General features: G+C 55.2%; 1 protein-coding gene across 5 annotated transcripts; it reads left to right on the top strand.

Moving 5' to 3' along the window:
• The first annotated feature begins 1,746 nt into the window (after positions 1-1,746).
• On the top strand, positions 1,747-17,100 carry EPHA1 (EPH receptor A1). 5 transcript variants are annotated; one of them, XM_067747264.1, is made up of 18 exons: positions 1,747-1,881; positions 2,913-2,980; positions 7,225-7,506; positions 8,498-8,906; positions 9,362-9,517; positions 10,110-10,184; positions 10,309-10,436; positions 10,787-10,937; positions 11,451-11,547; positions 11,781-11,848; positions 12,680-12,805; positions 13,671-13,856; positions 14,017-14,078; positions 14,198-14,404; positions 14,602-14,751; positions 14,998-15,191; positions 16,546-16,701; positions 16,785-17,100. In XM_067747264.1, exons 1-18 carry the CDS (start codon positions 1,800-1,802, stop codon positions 16,861-16,863), a joined length of 2,676 nt encoding a protein of 891 aa, XP_067603365.1. In that variant the 5' UTR covers positions 1,747-1,799; the 3' UTR covers positions 16,864-17,100. The 5 variants fall into 5 exon arrangements, with proteins under 5 accessions (XP_067603365.1, XP_067603362.1, XP_067603364.1 ...); XM_067747261.1 differs by having other exon boundaries at positions 9,840-10,184; XM_067747263.1 differs by lacking the exon at positions 16,546-16,701 and having other exon boundaries at positions 9,840-10,184.
• The last annotated feature ends 45 nt before the right edge of the window (positions 17,101-17,145 follow it).

Here is a 17,145-nt window from a genome sequence, read left to right as displayed (position 1 = left end):
GAGCCCATGCATTACCTCACCACAGTCTGGCTTATTTCCTAGCACGATTGTCCAGAGCTTGCTCCATTTCCCCCCTCTGTTGGCTGGGCACCCTTAGCCCATTCCTCCCTGCTGAAATCACAAAGCTCTGCCCCAAGTGAGCCTGCAGGAGCCTCCCCCTCCTTCCCGAAGTCCTTTACTTTAGAAAGAGGCCCATGGGGCAGAGCCTGAGTATCCTACCGCCCCTCTGTATATACATTCTAAAAGCATGCGTGTGTGTTGGGCGGGGGGAGAGGGGGTTAGAGCGAGACATATATGATGGTGTGTCCATAGGGGAAAACATCCTGGGTGAATCACGATAGACGATTGATGGTGTGTAACTTTGGGGACAGGAATTGGAGGGTGGGAGGAGGGAGGATTCTACTTTCCATTTTGTTTCTTTGCTGTTCAATGTGAATTTTCCAACTAATGTACTTGGATTACATTTATTTATTTATGCCAGTGAGGCTAGTCTGGGCCGGGAAACTATGAGCCATTTTCTTCTTATACTTATCTGTATATAAAAAAAGAAACACGAGAAGGATTAATTTTTGAAAATAAAATAAGCACCTAAAACGCATCACCTCCCTTCCTCCAGGGTGACCAAAACATGCAACAATTTAAATGATAGAAAAACTATGAATAATTCACCCAAATGAGATGGAGCCAGAGAGGGCTGTAGGAAGGAGAGGCCCCAGGAGTGGAGCTGGCCGCCGTTCCTCAGTGGACGACCACTCCCCTTGGAGCCACTGTCACCCCTGATTTGCACCTCTGCTGGGGTCCTCTCCTACCTGTCATTTTAGCCATCTGTGTGCTTGCCTTACGCCCTGGCCCCCGACACTCCTCAGACAACAATTCGTTTAGGGCCAAGACTGTCGTACTCTTCTCTGAAGCTTTCAAAGCTTGCTGCACGCAGGGTAGAAACTGAAGAAACATGTATCGAATATACTGGAAGCCAGTCTCCAACAGGTGGGAGGGCCGTGGGGTCTACACCACTAGCTTCTCTACCACTCGCGCTCGGAAGCCCTCACCCGTTTCTCATGTTGCTTCGTAAAGGGCATGGTAACGTTCAAACTCCTTAACATGTTTACCGAGACCTTCCCTGCCCCGGCCCACACCTGTCTTTCTGCCTGGTTCCCAAGACAATCCTGAGCCCCAGCAGTCAAACTGGGCCCTTCACTCCCGGAGGCCCCTTGAGGCTCCCTGGCTTCAGGCCCTTGCTCGCGTGCTGCCCAATGTCTACCACCGAAACCCGGCTCACACAGTCTACTCCCTGGAGACTCAGTGTGCGCCCGGCTGGGCCTGCTTCCTCTGCCAACAAACCTCGCCTTGCATTATGGTCATCCAAGCCTCCCCGACGGGAGCATCAAGATGTGTCTCTTACCCGGCCTTCCCCTGAGTCTATTACAGTGCTGGGCCCTGAAGAAAGGGAGAGGGAGGAATACAAATTCGAGGTGGAATTAGGCGAAAGGCTGGATCGAGACAGGGTTGGGTTTAGGGTTAGAATTAGCACTGGGTGAGTCAGTTCCCGATCCCACCCACTAGGCGGCGCCCGCAGTCTCATTCCGGTCAAGACGCCTCCACTTTTTGAAGTTTATTACCTGTTTTACAGGTTTCCTTCCTGCCCTACTGTCCCTTTAAGAAGGTGATCCAGGTGAGGCCTGGACTCCGCCCCGGGCTCTGGCCCCGCCCCCCGCCCCTGTCCGGCCGGCCCCGCTCGCCCAGTCCTCGCACCCAGGCCCAGCCGTCCAGGCCTCGGTCCCAGGTCCCGACCCCGTGCCATGGAGCGGCGCTGGCCCCTGGGGCTCGGGCTGCTGCTGCTTCTCTGCGCCCCGGCGCCCCCGGGGGCGCGCGCCATGGAAGGTACCGACCCCCGCCCCGCCCCTCCCCCTCCTCCTGGAGTCGGCATTCCTGAGGAGGCCCTCTCCAAGAGCCCCTCTCCAGCGCTCTTGTTTTGCCCGGCTGCCAGGCGATCGACTGGCCAGGCCAGTCTTTGGTCTTTAACCCCAAACAGCTGCTTTCCCGGGTCAGTCACCCCCGCCCCTGCTGGCCAGCAGTTTTCTCCTGGGGGTGGGGAGTGAGTTTCTGGCGGAAGCAGCGTCCAGACCTCCTACCCCAGCAATGGTGAGGACCCCTCATTTCCAGGCAGCCCCGGCCTCAGGCGCCCAACCCAGAGATCTGAACCCTCTGAAGTCAGAAATGGAAGTCGCTTTATGCCAACCTAGGCTGGGGGACAGAGGGACCTGCCGCTGGGGGATGGGCTAGGACTCGGGAGGCAGGGGCTCCGGAAGGCAGGGGTCAAGCCTTCCATGTGGACACTTGCATGCTCTCTGACCCTACTACCCCCGCTTCCTGGACTCTCCGCTGTGTCTCTACCCCCGGTCCACACCCCCAATCAGGGGCAAGGCAGGCCCTTTGCCAGGGGGAGGGAGCCCCTGCACCCAGGACCCCCTTCCCAAGTCCCCTGTCCACACCCAGCCCACTCATGACCCCCAGAGGCTGAGCTCCTCTCTCGCCCATCCGCCCTTCCAGTTCTGCGGCTGATGGGTCCCCCAGGCTGCACCAGCCTCGCCGAGTGAGAGGCTGCCCGTCCTCTCTGGGGCTGCTCTTCCTAACGCTTCCTGCGTTGACTTTGGTCAAAGGTCCAGCGCTCCAACCCTTGCCCCACTCTGCTTTCCTCCCTTCACACTCGGGAGAAAGACAGACTAATCATCGTAGCCCTTCACTCCTCCTTCCTGGGCCGGTTTCCTCCCCTAAATCTCAGGAACTCACAGCTGTTAACGGGATGCTGAAGGCTTGGGGCTGGGGGGGCCCAGGAAGAGGAATGTGGGTTGCACGTGTGCGGGGGGCCTTCTCCCCCAGAGATGACAGGCTCCCTTTCTCTCCACCTTCAGTCACGCTGATGGATACTAGCAAGGCACAGGGAGAGCTGGGCTGGCTGCTGGATCCCCCAGAGGATGGGGTAAGTGTCAGGGGAGGGAAGGACCTAGGGTGGCTCAAGGCTGAAGGCCAGTGTGAAATGGGGCGGTGAGGTGGGTGGAGGAACGTAGAAAAGAGCAGGAAAAACTGGAAGTGTCTCCTCTGGGAGGGGGAGGGGAGGGGAGGTGAATCAGAGCCTCCTGAATGTGTGGAGCCTTGGGGGGGGGGGGGTCAGGCTTCACCCCCTGGGGACCGATTCAAAGCCTGGCTCCTCCTCTCCCTGTCCCAGCGAGGGAGGGCTGAATACTTGTGAGGACCTGGGGGAAGATGAGAGTGACAACTCCTGGGAAGAGAATGGACCATCCCTGGGATGGTTGAGAGCTGAGACCCAAGCATAGAAGAGTGTCCTCAATCTGGGGTCCGTCCATCCCAGTGGAGTTGCATAGACAGGTTTCAGGGGGTCTGGGAGCCCCATAAAAGAGTATTCGAAGTTGTGTGGCTGTATGTGGACTTTTTTTTTTTTTTTCTGGAGAAGAGAGCCAGAGTTTTCATCAAATTCTTCAAAGGGTCTTTGACTCTCCCTGAGTTAAAAGCTGCCCCATTAGAGGTCCCTCAGCCCTTGACACCTCCCCCGCCTTCCCCAGCCCAGGCACACCATGCGTTTCAAGCCCCTTCCCTCCTTGGATATTCCGAAGACCCAGTGAGCAGAGGTAGGATCTTGTGAGTCCCATAGAGCACCTTTCTGTCACTCAGCAGAGCTGGCCCTGGAAACACCGGAGCCTCCGCAGGTGCTGCAGCCTCCAGGATTCTGGCCTTAGGCCTCTTCCCTCTGGTCCTAGACCCTGTCCTCTGGGGGTTCCCTTTTCTCTTTCCTACTCCAGGAGGAATCCAGCCTGTATTTCTGGGGTTGGAGTTACTTGCTTTCTTTCCCTCAGAGTCCCAGGGCCCTGGCTCCACTCTCGGCTCTCCCATGGAGTGGCCTGTCATTAGAATGAATAGACTAAACCATAATGTATCCCACAGGAGGGGCTGCTCAGAAAATCCTGGATTAGGCCAGCTCTGACAGGCACCTCGTCTCATAAAGCAGCTGATCACTCCACAGTGAGGGCTGCAGGTCCGTCTGCTGGCTCCCGCAGGCCTCCCCTGCCACCCCACCCACATAGCTCTTCCCTAATTGGGCTGCAGTGGAAGCAAGGCCCCTTTTGCAGCTCAGGCTCAACAGCTTTGTACTAGGAAGGCGAGGAGACAGCAGCAGTCACATTCCCACTGTCTGCCTTGTCCCCCCCTCCCCCTCCCCATCTTTTCAAAACACACACACACACACACACACACACACATTCAGATTCACGCTCCCCAGAATGTATCTATGTAGCAACCAGAGCCGTAAGTGAAAGGATCCTTGTTGCTGATCCTGAGCAGCTGCTTCTCCCCCATCTGTCACTGCTGGAACTGGGGGAGGCGAGTCATAGCTGGGAACATCTGCTGCCCCTGGTCCAGCTGCAGCCCTGGTGGTCTAGCTAATGAGCTGCGCATGAAACCCCCACCACCTTTCCACCTGACCTTCACCCCAAGCCTTCCATTCCGGCTTCCCCATCCCAGCTTCTTCCTAAGAAGAGGCTCTAGGTGCCTTCTATCACTGCAGCCTGGACACCCCTTGTCTGATCTTTGAACTTCCTAACGTAGTACAAAAATACGTGCCTCACAGCAACATATACTTCTGCCCCTGCCCCCATGCCACCCCAGACTTTAGTTAAGGGTGCTTTTTCTCGCCTTTTCCCAAAGCTGCGAGTAGCAATGAAAACCCTTGGGAAAGCGAACTTTCTATGGGCCTCAGTCTCTTCTTTATAAAATAAGGGGGTTGCAACCAAAATATCAATGGAATATTTTATAGAATTTGAGAGCTTCTTAAGTTCATCTGGCAGAGAATATACTTAAGAATGTCTGAGAATTCTTTTGAAAAAAGAAGAAGAATGAAATAGGAAACTTGTCCTACCAGATATCAGAACGTACCATACAGTACATCAATTATAATTAAAACATTTGGCATTGCACGAGAATATTCAGGTCAATGGAACAGAATAGAAAGTCCCCAAACAAATCCGCATATTAGAGATTTTAGTATGTGATAACACTGGAATTGCAAATCAATGTGGAAAGTATAGAGTAGTCAATAAACTGACAATTTGGTGTCCATAATTTTTTTTTTAAAAAAGGAAGAAGGTAAAGTTATATCTTCACACTCTACAGACAACAAAATTAATTCTAGGAAGATTAAAGTCTAAACCTAAAAACCAAACCTAAAAGAATGTTAGGAGAAATATAGAAGATCTTTATAAGTTTGGGATGGGAGAGCTTCCCAAGCAAAATACACAACACAAAAAGGAAAGAAGATAAATGGTATTATGTAAAAATTTTTAAAGTATGTCAACATCACAGACATCATTAGCAAAATTAAATGGCATGACGGAGAAAATATATGAAATATGCATTTCGAGCAAATGATTAATGTCTATAATGTAAAAAAAAAAAACGATCCAAATGAACACTCAGAAGATAGCAGTAGAATATCAGGCAAAGTTATAAATACATAACTGCATAAAAATACAAATAGATAATGAACAAAAGAGAAACGCACAACCTCCTCCTCAAAGAAAGGTACATTAAAATGGCCAGAAGCTGTTCTGTCCATAAGATTGCCAAAAGTAAAAAGCTCATTAATATCCCCTGTTGATGAGGTTTTGAGAAAATGCGCCCTCCTGCATTGTGAAAGTGTAAATTGATAAAGCCTTTGTGGAGGACAGTCTGGCAGTATCTTCTGATAAAATTTGTACTATATTTACCCTTTGATACAGCAGGTCTATAGAAATCGTACAGGAATCTACATGTTTACTTAAAAAGTAAACAATCACTAGAAGTTACTTAAATGTCCAACAATAGATGAATGATTAAATTAATTATGGTACATCCGTACAGTGGGATACTAGTTTATGGATTGCTAAAAAAATTAGGTAGAGCCATATACTCTTGTGGACATCTTTCAAAGACTTTTTATTCGTTAAAAAAAAAAAAAGTTATAGAAGAACACGTATATTTTTTAAAATTATGTTAAAAACACACGCACACGAAAAAATATTCAAATGTTTCTCTAGAGGCACTGAAAATGATCTGGAAAGTTTTACTCCAAGTTGTTAAGAATGGGTGGATGGATGGGAGGACTTTCACTTCTTGTTATATGTAAGTTTTTGTTCTTTGACTTTTTGTAATAAGCACATAGAGGCATAATGATTAAGAGCATAAACTCTGGAACTTAGAGTGTCTGGGTGCACCTCCCAGCTCCTCCTCTTAATAGCTGGTGCCTTGGGCAATGTGTCCTTTAACCTCACTGTGACTCAGTTTCCTCATCGAAAGTGCTTAGAATAGTGACTGGCCCATGGTAAGCGCTACGTTAGTGCTGACCGTTATTATTATTAAGATTAAATGTAAAAGAAGTTAAGGATGGTCTGGATGGTATCTAGGGGTCCAACCAACTCTTTCCGTTGTTGATTTTTAAAATTTTTTTATTTATTTTTATTTATTTATTTATTTTTTGCGGTACGTGGGCCTCTCACTGTTGTGGCCTCTCCCGTTGCGGAGCACAGGCTCCGGACGCGCAGGCTCAGCGGCCATGGCTCACGGGCCCAGCCGCTCCGCGGCACGTGGGATCCTCCCAGACCAGGGCACGAACGCGCGTCCCCTGCAACGGCAGGCGGACTCTCAACCACTGCGCCACCAGGGAAGCCCCCGTTGTTGCTTTTGATAGTGGCTGTAACTGGAAGGAATTTTGTAGAGAGTGAGATTCCCTCCTACAGAAGAGTTTTATGCTTGTTCTCACCCTCCAAAGGTCACAGGCCTTAATATTAAACGCAGTCTCCTCGTCTCTGAACAAATAGGCAGAAAGTTTTTGTGCATGAGCTTTTGCTACAAAAATCTGCCTTTGGGGTACCTGACAGCCCTGCTGAGGGTAAAAATGGTGTTCATATTCTTGCAGTTGGAGGGGCTCATTGAAGGGTCCAGAGCTGGCCAGGGTTGTCAAGCGGGTGTTGTCTTGCCCATGCTATATCCGAAGAAATCTCCGACCCTAAACATTTAACCGACTATCCTGGGGCCGTGGGGTGGGGAGAGGGCAGGGCAAGTAGCGTGAACGTGGGCATCTCTGACACCAGCTTCCTCGCCATCCATTCTAGAAATTGAGCATTTGGGAAACAGGTGATGATGGCTTGGAGGCTGACGCTCGTTTTCCTCTCACAGTGGAGTGAGGTGCAGCAGATACTGAACGGGACACCACTGTACATGTACCAGGACTGCCCAGTGCAAGAAAGCAGAGACACTGACCACTGGCTTCGCTCCAATTGGATCTACCGGGGGGAGGAGGCCTCGCGTGTCCACGTGGAGCTGCAGTTCACTGTGCGGGACTGCAAGAGTTTCCCCGGGGAAGCTGAGCCTCTGGGCTGCAAAGAGACCTTCAACCTCCTGTACATGGAGAGTGACCAGGATGTGGGCATTCAGCTCCGGCGGCCCCTGTTCCAGAAGGTGCTTCTACCCCTCGGGGCCATTTCAGCCCTGACACTGATCCTTGCCCCACTCCCTTCCATGACCCCACTCCACTCAGAAAAAGAGAAGGTGGCAGAAACAGGAAGAGAGCGTAGGTGTGGAATAGTGGAAAGAATGTGGGACTAGAAACCAGAAGGTCTGGATTTGAGCACCTTTTCAGCTGCGTCCTGACATGGGGTGTGTCACTTAACCTCTCTGGGCTGTTTTTCCTTGTCTTAAAGGAGTGATAATAATATTTTATTATTAACAGTATGACTGTCAGCCTCATCTACTCCAGAGGCTTTTACAAGCATCCACTGAGATAAGAGCAGGGCATGGTGGAGGCAGGGGAGAGGTATTTGGACTTTTCCCGTCCATGCTCACTACATTCGTGTGTGACACACGCCCATAAGTATCCCTAGAGTTGTGTAGGAAGACAGTTCTCTGCAGGCTACTTTTTAATCCCTTCCCTCTCTTTCCTACTCAAGAAAACATACTGGAATGCAAAAGAGAAGGGAACATATTATTATAGGACGGACTCTTATTTTTTTCCAAAGAGCAGCTGTTGTGAAGTTTGTTATTAGTCATAAATGAATGATGACACACTTTATAACTGATCACCTCGTTGGCACTGAGGTTGGGAACACCTTTGAAGAGTGGAAATTATCTGGGCTGTAGCATCCCACAGCTGGGCTCCAATCCCAGCCCCACCATGTAGTAGCTGTATCGTCTTGTTCGAGGTCTTCAACTTCTCTTAGCCTTAGTTTCTTTATCTGTCAAATGAGGAAGGTGATGCATCCCACCTTGTAGGATTATTGCACGGACTCGACAGTGTAATGCACGTAAAAATGCTTGGCTCGGTAACTCCCGTGTAATCAGCCCTCTGTTTATGCCCGTGTAAACTGCAAAGTATTAAGCAAACAGTCGTTTCTGTTACGTGGGAAGGAAGCACGACTCTGCCATTTTCCCTCTTCCCCACCCTTCTTCCCAGGTAACCACAGTGGCTGCAGACCAGAGCTTCACCATTCGAGACCTTGCGTCTGGAGCCGTGAAACTGAACGTGGAGCGCTGCTCCTTGGGCCACCTGACCCGCCGAGGCCTCTACCTCGCTTTCCACAACCCGGGTGCCTGTGTGGCCCTGGTGTCTGTCCGGGTCTTCTACCAGCGCTGCCCTGAGACTGTGCACGGCTTGGCCCAATTCCCCGACACTCTCCCTGGACCAGGCGGGTTGGCCGAAGTGGCAGGGACCTGCTTGCCCCACGCCCACGTCACCCCTGGACCCTCGGGTGTACCCCGCATGCACTGCAGCCCCGACGGCCAGTGGTTGGTGCCAGTGGGGCGGTGCCACTGTGAGCCTGGCTACGAGGAAGGCGGCAGCGGCGGTGTCGAGGGCTGCCTCGGTAAGGAGACTCAAGAGGTGGTAAGAACTTGGAGGGACCACTCGGGGGAGGGTCTACCGGGTGCCAAGGGAAGGAAGGAAGCCGACGCTCCATCTCAGTTTTTTTGTTTTTTTTTTTTTGCGGTACGTGGGCCTCTCACTGTTGTGACCTCTCCCGTTGCGGAGCACAGGCTCCGGACGCGCAGGCGCAGCGGCCATGGCTCACGGGCCCAGCCGCTCCGCGGCATGTGGGATCTTCCTGGACCGGGGCACGAACCCGTGTCCCCTGCATTGGCAGGCGGACTCTCAACCACTGTGCCACCAGGGAAGCCCATCTCAGTGATTTTTAAACGGAGTGTCCCAAGGCCCTAGGGAGACACACGCGGGGGTGTTCCCAGCACAAGCGATTTGCGGGAGGGGTGTGATTCTCCCAGTAAAACACTGGACAACCTTGGCTCTGTGTCATTCTCTCTCCAGCCTGCCCGAAAGGCTCCTACAGGGCGGACGTGGACACACCCAGTTGTCTCAAGTGCCCCCAACACAGCACATCCGAGTCTGAAGGGGCCACCGTGTGCACCTGCGAGAGCGGGCACTACCGCGTTCCTGGGGAGGGCCCCGCCAAAGCATGCACGCGTGAGTCCGGGGCCGGGACCTGGCCGCCCGTGACGAGGTGCAGGACCTTGGCTAAACCTGTGTTGGGGTCCGAACTTTCCAGAGCTTATCAGATATCGGGGACCATCCAAGGTGCCGGCCACTTAAAGGCCCCAAACACGCACCACTGCTCTCCCTGGAGGAACGCAGAGATGCGGTTAAGCTACCTTTTCCCCACTAGGAATCGAATCTCCGGGCAAAGGCCGCGGAGGACTTGGAGAATCGGGGTTGGGAGAAGGCTAGGGGCCAGCAGCTCCGGTGAGGGCCGTGCTGCTTCCTACTGATGGCCTGTCTTCTCCCACAGGCCCCCCCTCAGTCCCCCGAAACCTGAGCTTCTCTATTTCGGGGACTCAGCTCTCCCTGCGCTGGGAGCCCCCAGTAGACCTGGGGGGACGCGAGGATGTCAGATACGATGTGGAGTGTTCTCAGTGTCGGGAAGCAGCGCCGGACGGGGAGCCCTGCCAGCCCTGCGGGGAAAGCGTGCGCTTCTCCCCGGGGCCCAGCGGGCTCACCACGGCCGCCGTGTGCGTGGATGGCCTCGAGCCCGACGCCAACTACACCTTTAACGTTGAAGCCCAGAACGGAGTGTCGGAGCTGGGTACCTCCAAGCCTGCCAGCGCCTCACTCAGCATCAGCATGGGGCGTGCAGGTGAGGGGTCTGGGGGGCCAGCAGGGCCTGGAGGAGGCCGGAGGGCATAGGACCCCAGGGACACACTGACCAGCAGGAAGCAACGAGAGGCTTCTTAAGTGATTTCCTCCCTCTGGACTCGTAGTGACCCTGTCAGGCTTGTCCCTGAGGCTGGTGAAGAAGGCGCCACGGCAGCTGGAGCTGACCTGGGCGGCGTCCCGGCCTCGCAGCCCCGGGGGGAACCTCAGCTACGAGCTGCACGTGCTGAACCAGGTGAGCTCACGGCGGAGCACCTCCAGCGTTCTTCTCCTGGGGCGCCGGATGGGAGAAAGCTGCCCGCAGTGAACCCTGTGGCTTTCTCAGGACAGAGCCCTCTGAGGAGCCCTACCCCGATCACTCTGGAGCCCTACCCCGATCACTCCGGAGCCCTACCCCGATCACTCCGGAGCCCTACCCCGATCACGCCGCAGCCCACCCCGATCACTCCGCAACCCACCCCGATCACTCCGCAGCCCACCCCGATCACTCCGCAGCCCACCCCTCCCACGTGTTCCCAGGGCTGCCCTTCTCCTCCACCGGGTCTGGTTTGGCACGGCCCAGGTAACACGAGTCCCCATCCACAGGATGAAGAACGGTACCAGATGGTTCTAGAGCCCCGGGTCTTGCTGACTGAACTGCAGCCGGACACCACGTACACCGTCAGAGTCCGGATGCTGACCCCTCTGGGCCCTGGCCCCTTCTCCCCTGACCATGAGTTTCGGACCAGCCCACCAGGTGGGTGGGTTACTCTGTGTTCTGTCGCAAACACACATGCGACTGTCATCCCCCTGAGGTTTCTCAGACCCTGTTCCAGTCAGTGATCTTCCTTCCTCGTCCACGCACACACACACGCACACACACGCACACGCACACGCACACACAGGCACGCAGGCACACACACACGTAGACGCTGCCTGGGCGGATGGCCCCGTGCGGAGTCACACCACACCTCCTCCCCAGACGCACATTCTGATGCCTATACCGCCAGCCAGCATCCTGTCCCATCTCCTAACCCCTCAGGTTAGTGTCCATTGACAGACAGAGCAGGTTGGTGCTCCCTGGGTGGGGCCCTTTCCACGGGCTCTCTCACCCACGCTCACACCCATCTCCCCGGTTGGGGAATGCACACCCAAAGCCACCGAGAGACCGCCTCACACACACACACACACACACCGTGTGCCCTGCCAGCCTCCATCATCCCTGGGGGCTCTGAGCACCCCCAGACTTCTTCACCCCACGTGCCTATAGTTTCCAGGGTCGTGACTGGAGGAGAGATCGTGGCCATCATCTTTGGGCTGCTGCTGGGTGTAGCTCTGCTTCTCGGAATGCTTGTCTTCCGTTCCAGGTGCTGTTCCTGTGCCCCCCACCCACCCCCCCACTTCCACCACCCTGGGTCCCTTTGCCCTGGCAGAAGCTGCTGAATGCCGCCCAGCAGCCCTCCCACCCCCTGGTACCAAAGTGTCCCCGCACCACCCGCTCCCCACCCCCTGCCGTTTCTGGGGAAATCTCAGCTGCAGCACGTCTGGGCCCCGGAGGTGGTCCTGGGCCCCTGAAGAACCTGGTCCCCAACCCTCACAGGAAAGCTCAGTGGCGACGGCACCAGAGGCGGCAGAGGCAGCGCGATTGTGTCGCTGATGGGGACAGAGGTGAGCCAGGAGCACCTGTGTGTGCACACGTGTGTGTGTTGGGAGGCGCCACTGGGACGGGACCAAGGGCCCCACATTTGCTAGGACAACTCTGGGGGCACAGGTGGGCTCTCTCGTCCCCAGGGCTCTTGTGTTTTGCTACTTAATTAACTTTGGTTAATTAACCTCGTACTGACAGTCCCCCGGAGGCTCTGTGCAATCGCCCGTTAGCTGTTGGTGCCACTGCACCGGCACCCGGGCTCCGGGCAAACCTTCCTCATCCTCCCTGGCTGGGTCTGTGGGCTGAGGCTGGCTGGGAGGGTGACTGCCCGCAGGCTCCCTGAAGCCCTCCCAGGCATGTGGGCTTCCTGGTCACCTCATTAGGTGCCCCACAAAAGGGGGAGTCTAGGGGCCGTCCAAGTAACAGAGCGGGAGCGAGGCTTGTCTGGAATGTGAACGAGCTGTGAGTGACTGAGCTGTGAGTGACCGGAGGGAGTGACCGGAGGAGTACGGTGAGCAGCGGGGGGAGGGAGGCGAGGAATTAGGGTCAATGAGCCATGGGACGATTGGGTAACTTGAGGCCGTGAACACGCTTTCGGGTCTGGGTTCCGGGCCCCAGCTCTGGGCCCTGGATGGTGAGGACACACGAGCTTTGCATGTAGACGGCAGGAGGAATGGCTGCGCTATGCAGACGTCGTTGCTGAGGATAGAGACTGTCTTTCACTTCAGCCAGGACAGGACTCCTCGGGGAACAGAAGAATGAGCACCGGGGTCTGCCGGCCCCTCCCTCTCCCTCCCCCCAGTACTCCTGAGCCCTGGAGTTGGGCTGAGCCCTCTCTGTTCTCCCCGCAGAGGACAAGCTGTGGCTGAAGCCTTACGTGGACCTCCAGGCATATGAGGACCCTGCCCAGGGAGCCCTGGACTTCACCCAGGAGCTCAACCCGGCCTGGCTGGTTGTGGACACCGTCATAGGGGAAGGTGAGCCCTGTGGTCCCCTCTGCCTGTGTGGCAGCACAGAGCGGCCAGCAGGCCCCTTCCTTCCGGCCCTTCCCAGTGGACCCCAGCCGGCCTCTCCTCTGGCCCAAGAGCTCCCAGATGAGTTTCCTCCCTGCTCTACCCTGTGTCCTGCAACCACTGTGTTCATGTTTTAACCCCCTTATCAGGTGTCCTGGAGCAGCTCCCGCCTCCTGCACCATCTGCTTTTGTGGTTATGGAATTTCTGATAAAGAGCGTTAAACACATCATCTTTGTCAGGAGGGGGGGTCGCTGTGCCCAGGCTCAGGCTGTTCTCAGATGGTTCCCAAACATGGGAGGGACTCAGAGCCTTCCTAGCCCCACATTCCACCCCACCAGGGGCCCAGTGTCCTTGGGCTGCCCCGATCCCTTGGGTCACCAGGGAAAATGGATCTGAACAGAGAACAAAGCTCAGCAGTGTCTTTGCCGATTGTGTGGCCAAGTGACCGGAGGAGCTTGCGGAAGAGAGGCGGCAGTGGTCAGCCTCCCCGGCCACTTGTGTACTGGCCCTGACCAGCCTGCCCTTCGTGAACAGAACCCAGCCCCACTGCATGACCCCCACTCACCCAGCACCTCCTGAGTATCAGGGCTCTGCTAACTGGGGAGACAGTGCCGAACAGTTTGCAAAGCTGCACTCCTGTTCCAGACTCCCGGCCCCTGGCCCTGGGAAGTACAGCCAAGCCCTTGTCTCAGGGAGGAAGGTACACCATGTTTCTGATCCTCTGGTCCAGAGAAGAAAAGGGAACTGGAGGACTGGAGATATCGCTGCCTGTCCCCCTGGGGAGCCTGACCATGCATCTGGCCATGACCCTGTTTTCTTTCCACCCAGGAGAGTTTGGGGAAGTATATCGAGGGTTCCTGAGAACGCCCAGCCAGGGTGCCAAGACTGTGGCCATTAAGACCTTGAAAGACACATCTCCCGACGGCCAGTGGTGGAACTTCCTTCGAGAGGCAACTATCATGGGCCAGTTCAACCACCCGCACATTCTGCACCTGGAAGGCGTTGTCACAAAGAGTACGAGGAGGGGTGGTGTCCAAGAGCGTGCCGGGAGGGAGTGGTAGAGGAGGGGTGAGGCCACCGGAAGTGGAGGGAGATGTGCTGTCAGAGGCAGGAAGTGTGGTTCTGGGTGGAGACGGGGTGGAGGCCGCCGTGTGATATGTGCTTTGTGTCTCAGGAAAGCCCATCATGATCATCACGGAGTTTATGCAGAACGGAGCCCTGGATGCCTTCCTGAGGGTAAGGAGGGCGGAGGACCAGCTTGGAAGGGGGATGAGCCACGGAGCCCTGGGCATTGGCTCTGGGTCCAGGAAGAGGAGACCCAGCCCATCCCCTCACTTGCCCACTCCCTGCTGCAGGAACGGGAGGACCAGCTGGTCCCTGGGCAGCTGGTGGCCATGCTGCAGGGCATAGCATCTGGCATGAACTACCTCAGTGACCACAGTTATGTCCACCGGGACCTGGCCGCCAGGAACATCTTGGTGAGTCAGAACCTGTGCTGCAAGGTGTCTGACTTTGGCCTGACCCGCCTCCTGGACAACTTTGACGGCACCTATGAAACCCAGGTTAGAGCCTTGTACTAATCACATACACACTCACACACACTCACACACACACACACACACACACACACACACTTACATGCCGTACATACAGTCAGTATGTGCACAGCACACGATGCATGCTCATGTGGACACAATAACTTCCCATGCCCTTCTGTGCCCCGAAACACATCAGCCTTCTGCCCCACGTGCCCTGTTAGGGAGGGAAGATCCCCATCCGTTGGACAGCCCCCGAAGCCATTGCCCACCGGATCTTCACCGCGGCCAGCGACGTGTGGAGCTTTGGAATCGTTATGTGGGAGGTGCTCAGCTTTGGGGACAAGCCCTACGGGGAGATGAGCAATCAGGAGGTGAGCCCAGGTGTTTCCCTCCCCAAATCCTCCACGGCCCTTTCCTGCCAATGGCCTCATTTCTTCTTTCTGACCCACAGTCTGTCTGCATTCCTATCCACTTTCGTCCCCTTCACCTCATGCCCTGTTGTCTTGACTATGGCCATCCTGGTCAGGGGGTCTAGAGGCTCCACTACGATGATCTCGTGTGAACAGAGCTTCCTCGTGGCCTGCTGGGTTAGCTTCTAACCCTCTTCCTCGCTGCAGGTAATGAAGAGCATTGAGGATGGGTACCGGCTGCCCCCGCCCGTGGACTGCCCTGCCCGCCTCTATGAACTCATGAAGGACTGCTGGGCCCATGACTGTGCCCATCGGCCCCCCTTCCACCAGCTGAAGGCACAGCTGGAGCATCTGCATGCCAACCCCCACTCCCTGCGAACCATTGCCAACTTCGATCCCAGGTAACCACCCCGGGGAGGGCAGATCTAGGAGAACGGAAATGGACATTTGGCCACATCCACCGAGCGCTGGGCCTGTGGAGCTCCCAACAGAGTCAGGCATAGGAGGCAGCCCCAAATCTGCACCTTTGGGAAGACAGCGCTCTGCTGGAGGAGACGCGGCGTCTCGCCCTCCATAGCTCTGGTTTGATGGAAGATGGGAAGCAAACACGCTAAGATGCAAAGTACATATAAGAGCTACCAACCTGATACCCGCTCCAGTGAGCTTGGCCACTTAGAATGGGGTGGGGAAGACAGAGAAACCAACAGGAGGCAGACGGGGGGTGCGCGTCGTGACTGAGAAAGGGCAACCTTGTGGGATCTGGGAAGGCGCCCAGATCCCGTAGCCATCAAGGGTTGGGGAACTGAGGGCATGCCAATTGCAAATAGCGCAGGGTGCAGAGAAGTCTGGACTTTATCCTGAGCCTAGAGAACTACTGACCAATGTTTTAAAACTGTCCATGGGAGGGACATGATCATTGTGTTTTACCAAAAACATTGCCAGAATATGGAGAATCAACTGTTTGCGGGGGGGGGGGGGGTAAGATGGGAGAGACGGGCAAGGCTTCAAATGCTTTATCGGGTAAAGCAGCCCTGGCGTGCTGGCCTCTGTATCAAACCACCATATATAACCTTGTTTCTGGGAGAAAATGTGCTCTGAGTTCCAACTTTTGGAACTATCTTTTGGAGCACAACTCCCTTATACACTGGAGACCGCATGTGCTAATCTTTCTGGAATGCTGGATATTTTCCCCCAGCAGATTTACTTTACTAATGGTTTCTGGCTCTGGCTGGCTTTAGGACAGGAACACTCATTGTATTGTCGGTGTCAGAGTGCAAGAATAACAGCCAGGGTTGGAGGTGGCGAGCAGGGGGCTGCTCCCAGAACTCGGGGGGCCACCCTGAAAAAAGCCGAGACCACGCTGGCCTTCCAGGGCCTCTGCTCACCTCGTCTCCCTGCTTCCTCTCAGCTGGGATAGTCGATACTTCATGTCTTTACTGGCCCCCATCGGTTGCCCAAAGCTGGCCACTGCAGTGCACGTGGGCTGGTGGTACCTTCCGTTTGGACCTGCGAGGCTGCCGCTTGCCCCAGGTCTGTCAGCGCAGCGGGACTGTCAGCCTGCCCGTTGCTGTTGCCAGGAAACCGGCCAGGAAGTGGGTTCACTGACAATGGCCGGGCTAATCCACAAAGTCTAGATAATCTCTGTGCTCAGACAGCCAACTTGAATGCTGCCTGCAGATGCACAGAGGCAGAGCCCCGGGTTCAGGAAAGCCCTGCATCCCCCTGCATGGGACTGAGGCAGCCCATGTCCCACAGGGTGACCCTTCGCTTGCCCAGCTTGAGTGGCTCAGATGGGATCCCCTACCGGAGCGTGGCTGAATGGCTGGAGTCCATCCGAATGAAACGCTACATCCTGCACTTCCACTCCGCCGGGCTGGACACCATGCAGTGTGTGCTGGATCTGACGGCCGAGTGAGGACCCTGGGGGCCCGGGCGGGGGACGCCTGCTGGGGCTTGAGGCCCAAGACTCACCGATTCCCCCTCCTTGCCCACAGGGACCTGGCGCAGATGGGGATCACACAGCCCGCACACCAGAAGCGCATTCTCTGCAGTATTCAGGGGTTCAAGGACTGAGCCTTCCCCTCACCCACCCTGTCCTCAGGGAGCACGGAGGGACCCTCGACCTGTAGGACTTTGGTGCCGCTGCTGTCCACCCTTCCCTGAGGAACTGCCTCTGGAGCCAGGAAGCCTATTGTTTTAAAAAGGCTGGGGTGGGGGGGCGGGTAGAAGTAAAAAGATAATTGTGGGAGCTGGGGGAGGGTTTAATATATATTATATACATATACATATATATTTTTGTAAATAAACAGAAGCTGAATTTTCAACTTTACCCCAGGGTTTTTATCCCTCTCTCTC

The sequence above is a fragment of the Pseudorca crassidens genome, chromosome 8 (genome assembly GCF_039906515.1).
Source record: "Pseudorca crassidens isolate mPseCra1 chromosome 8, mPseCra1.hap1, whole genome shotgun sequence".
Taxonomy (NCBI): Eukaryota; Metazoa; Chordata; class Mammalia; order Artiodactyla; family Delphinidae; genus Pseudorca; species Pseudorca crassidens.
This window is presented reverse-complemented; position numbering and strand designations above follow the sequence as displayed.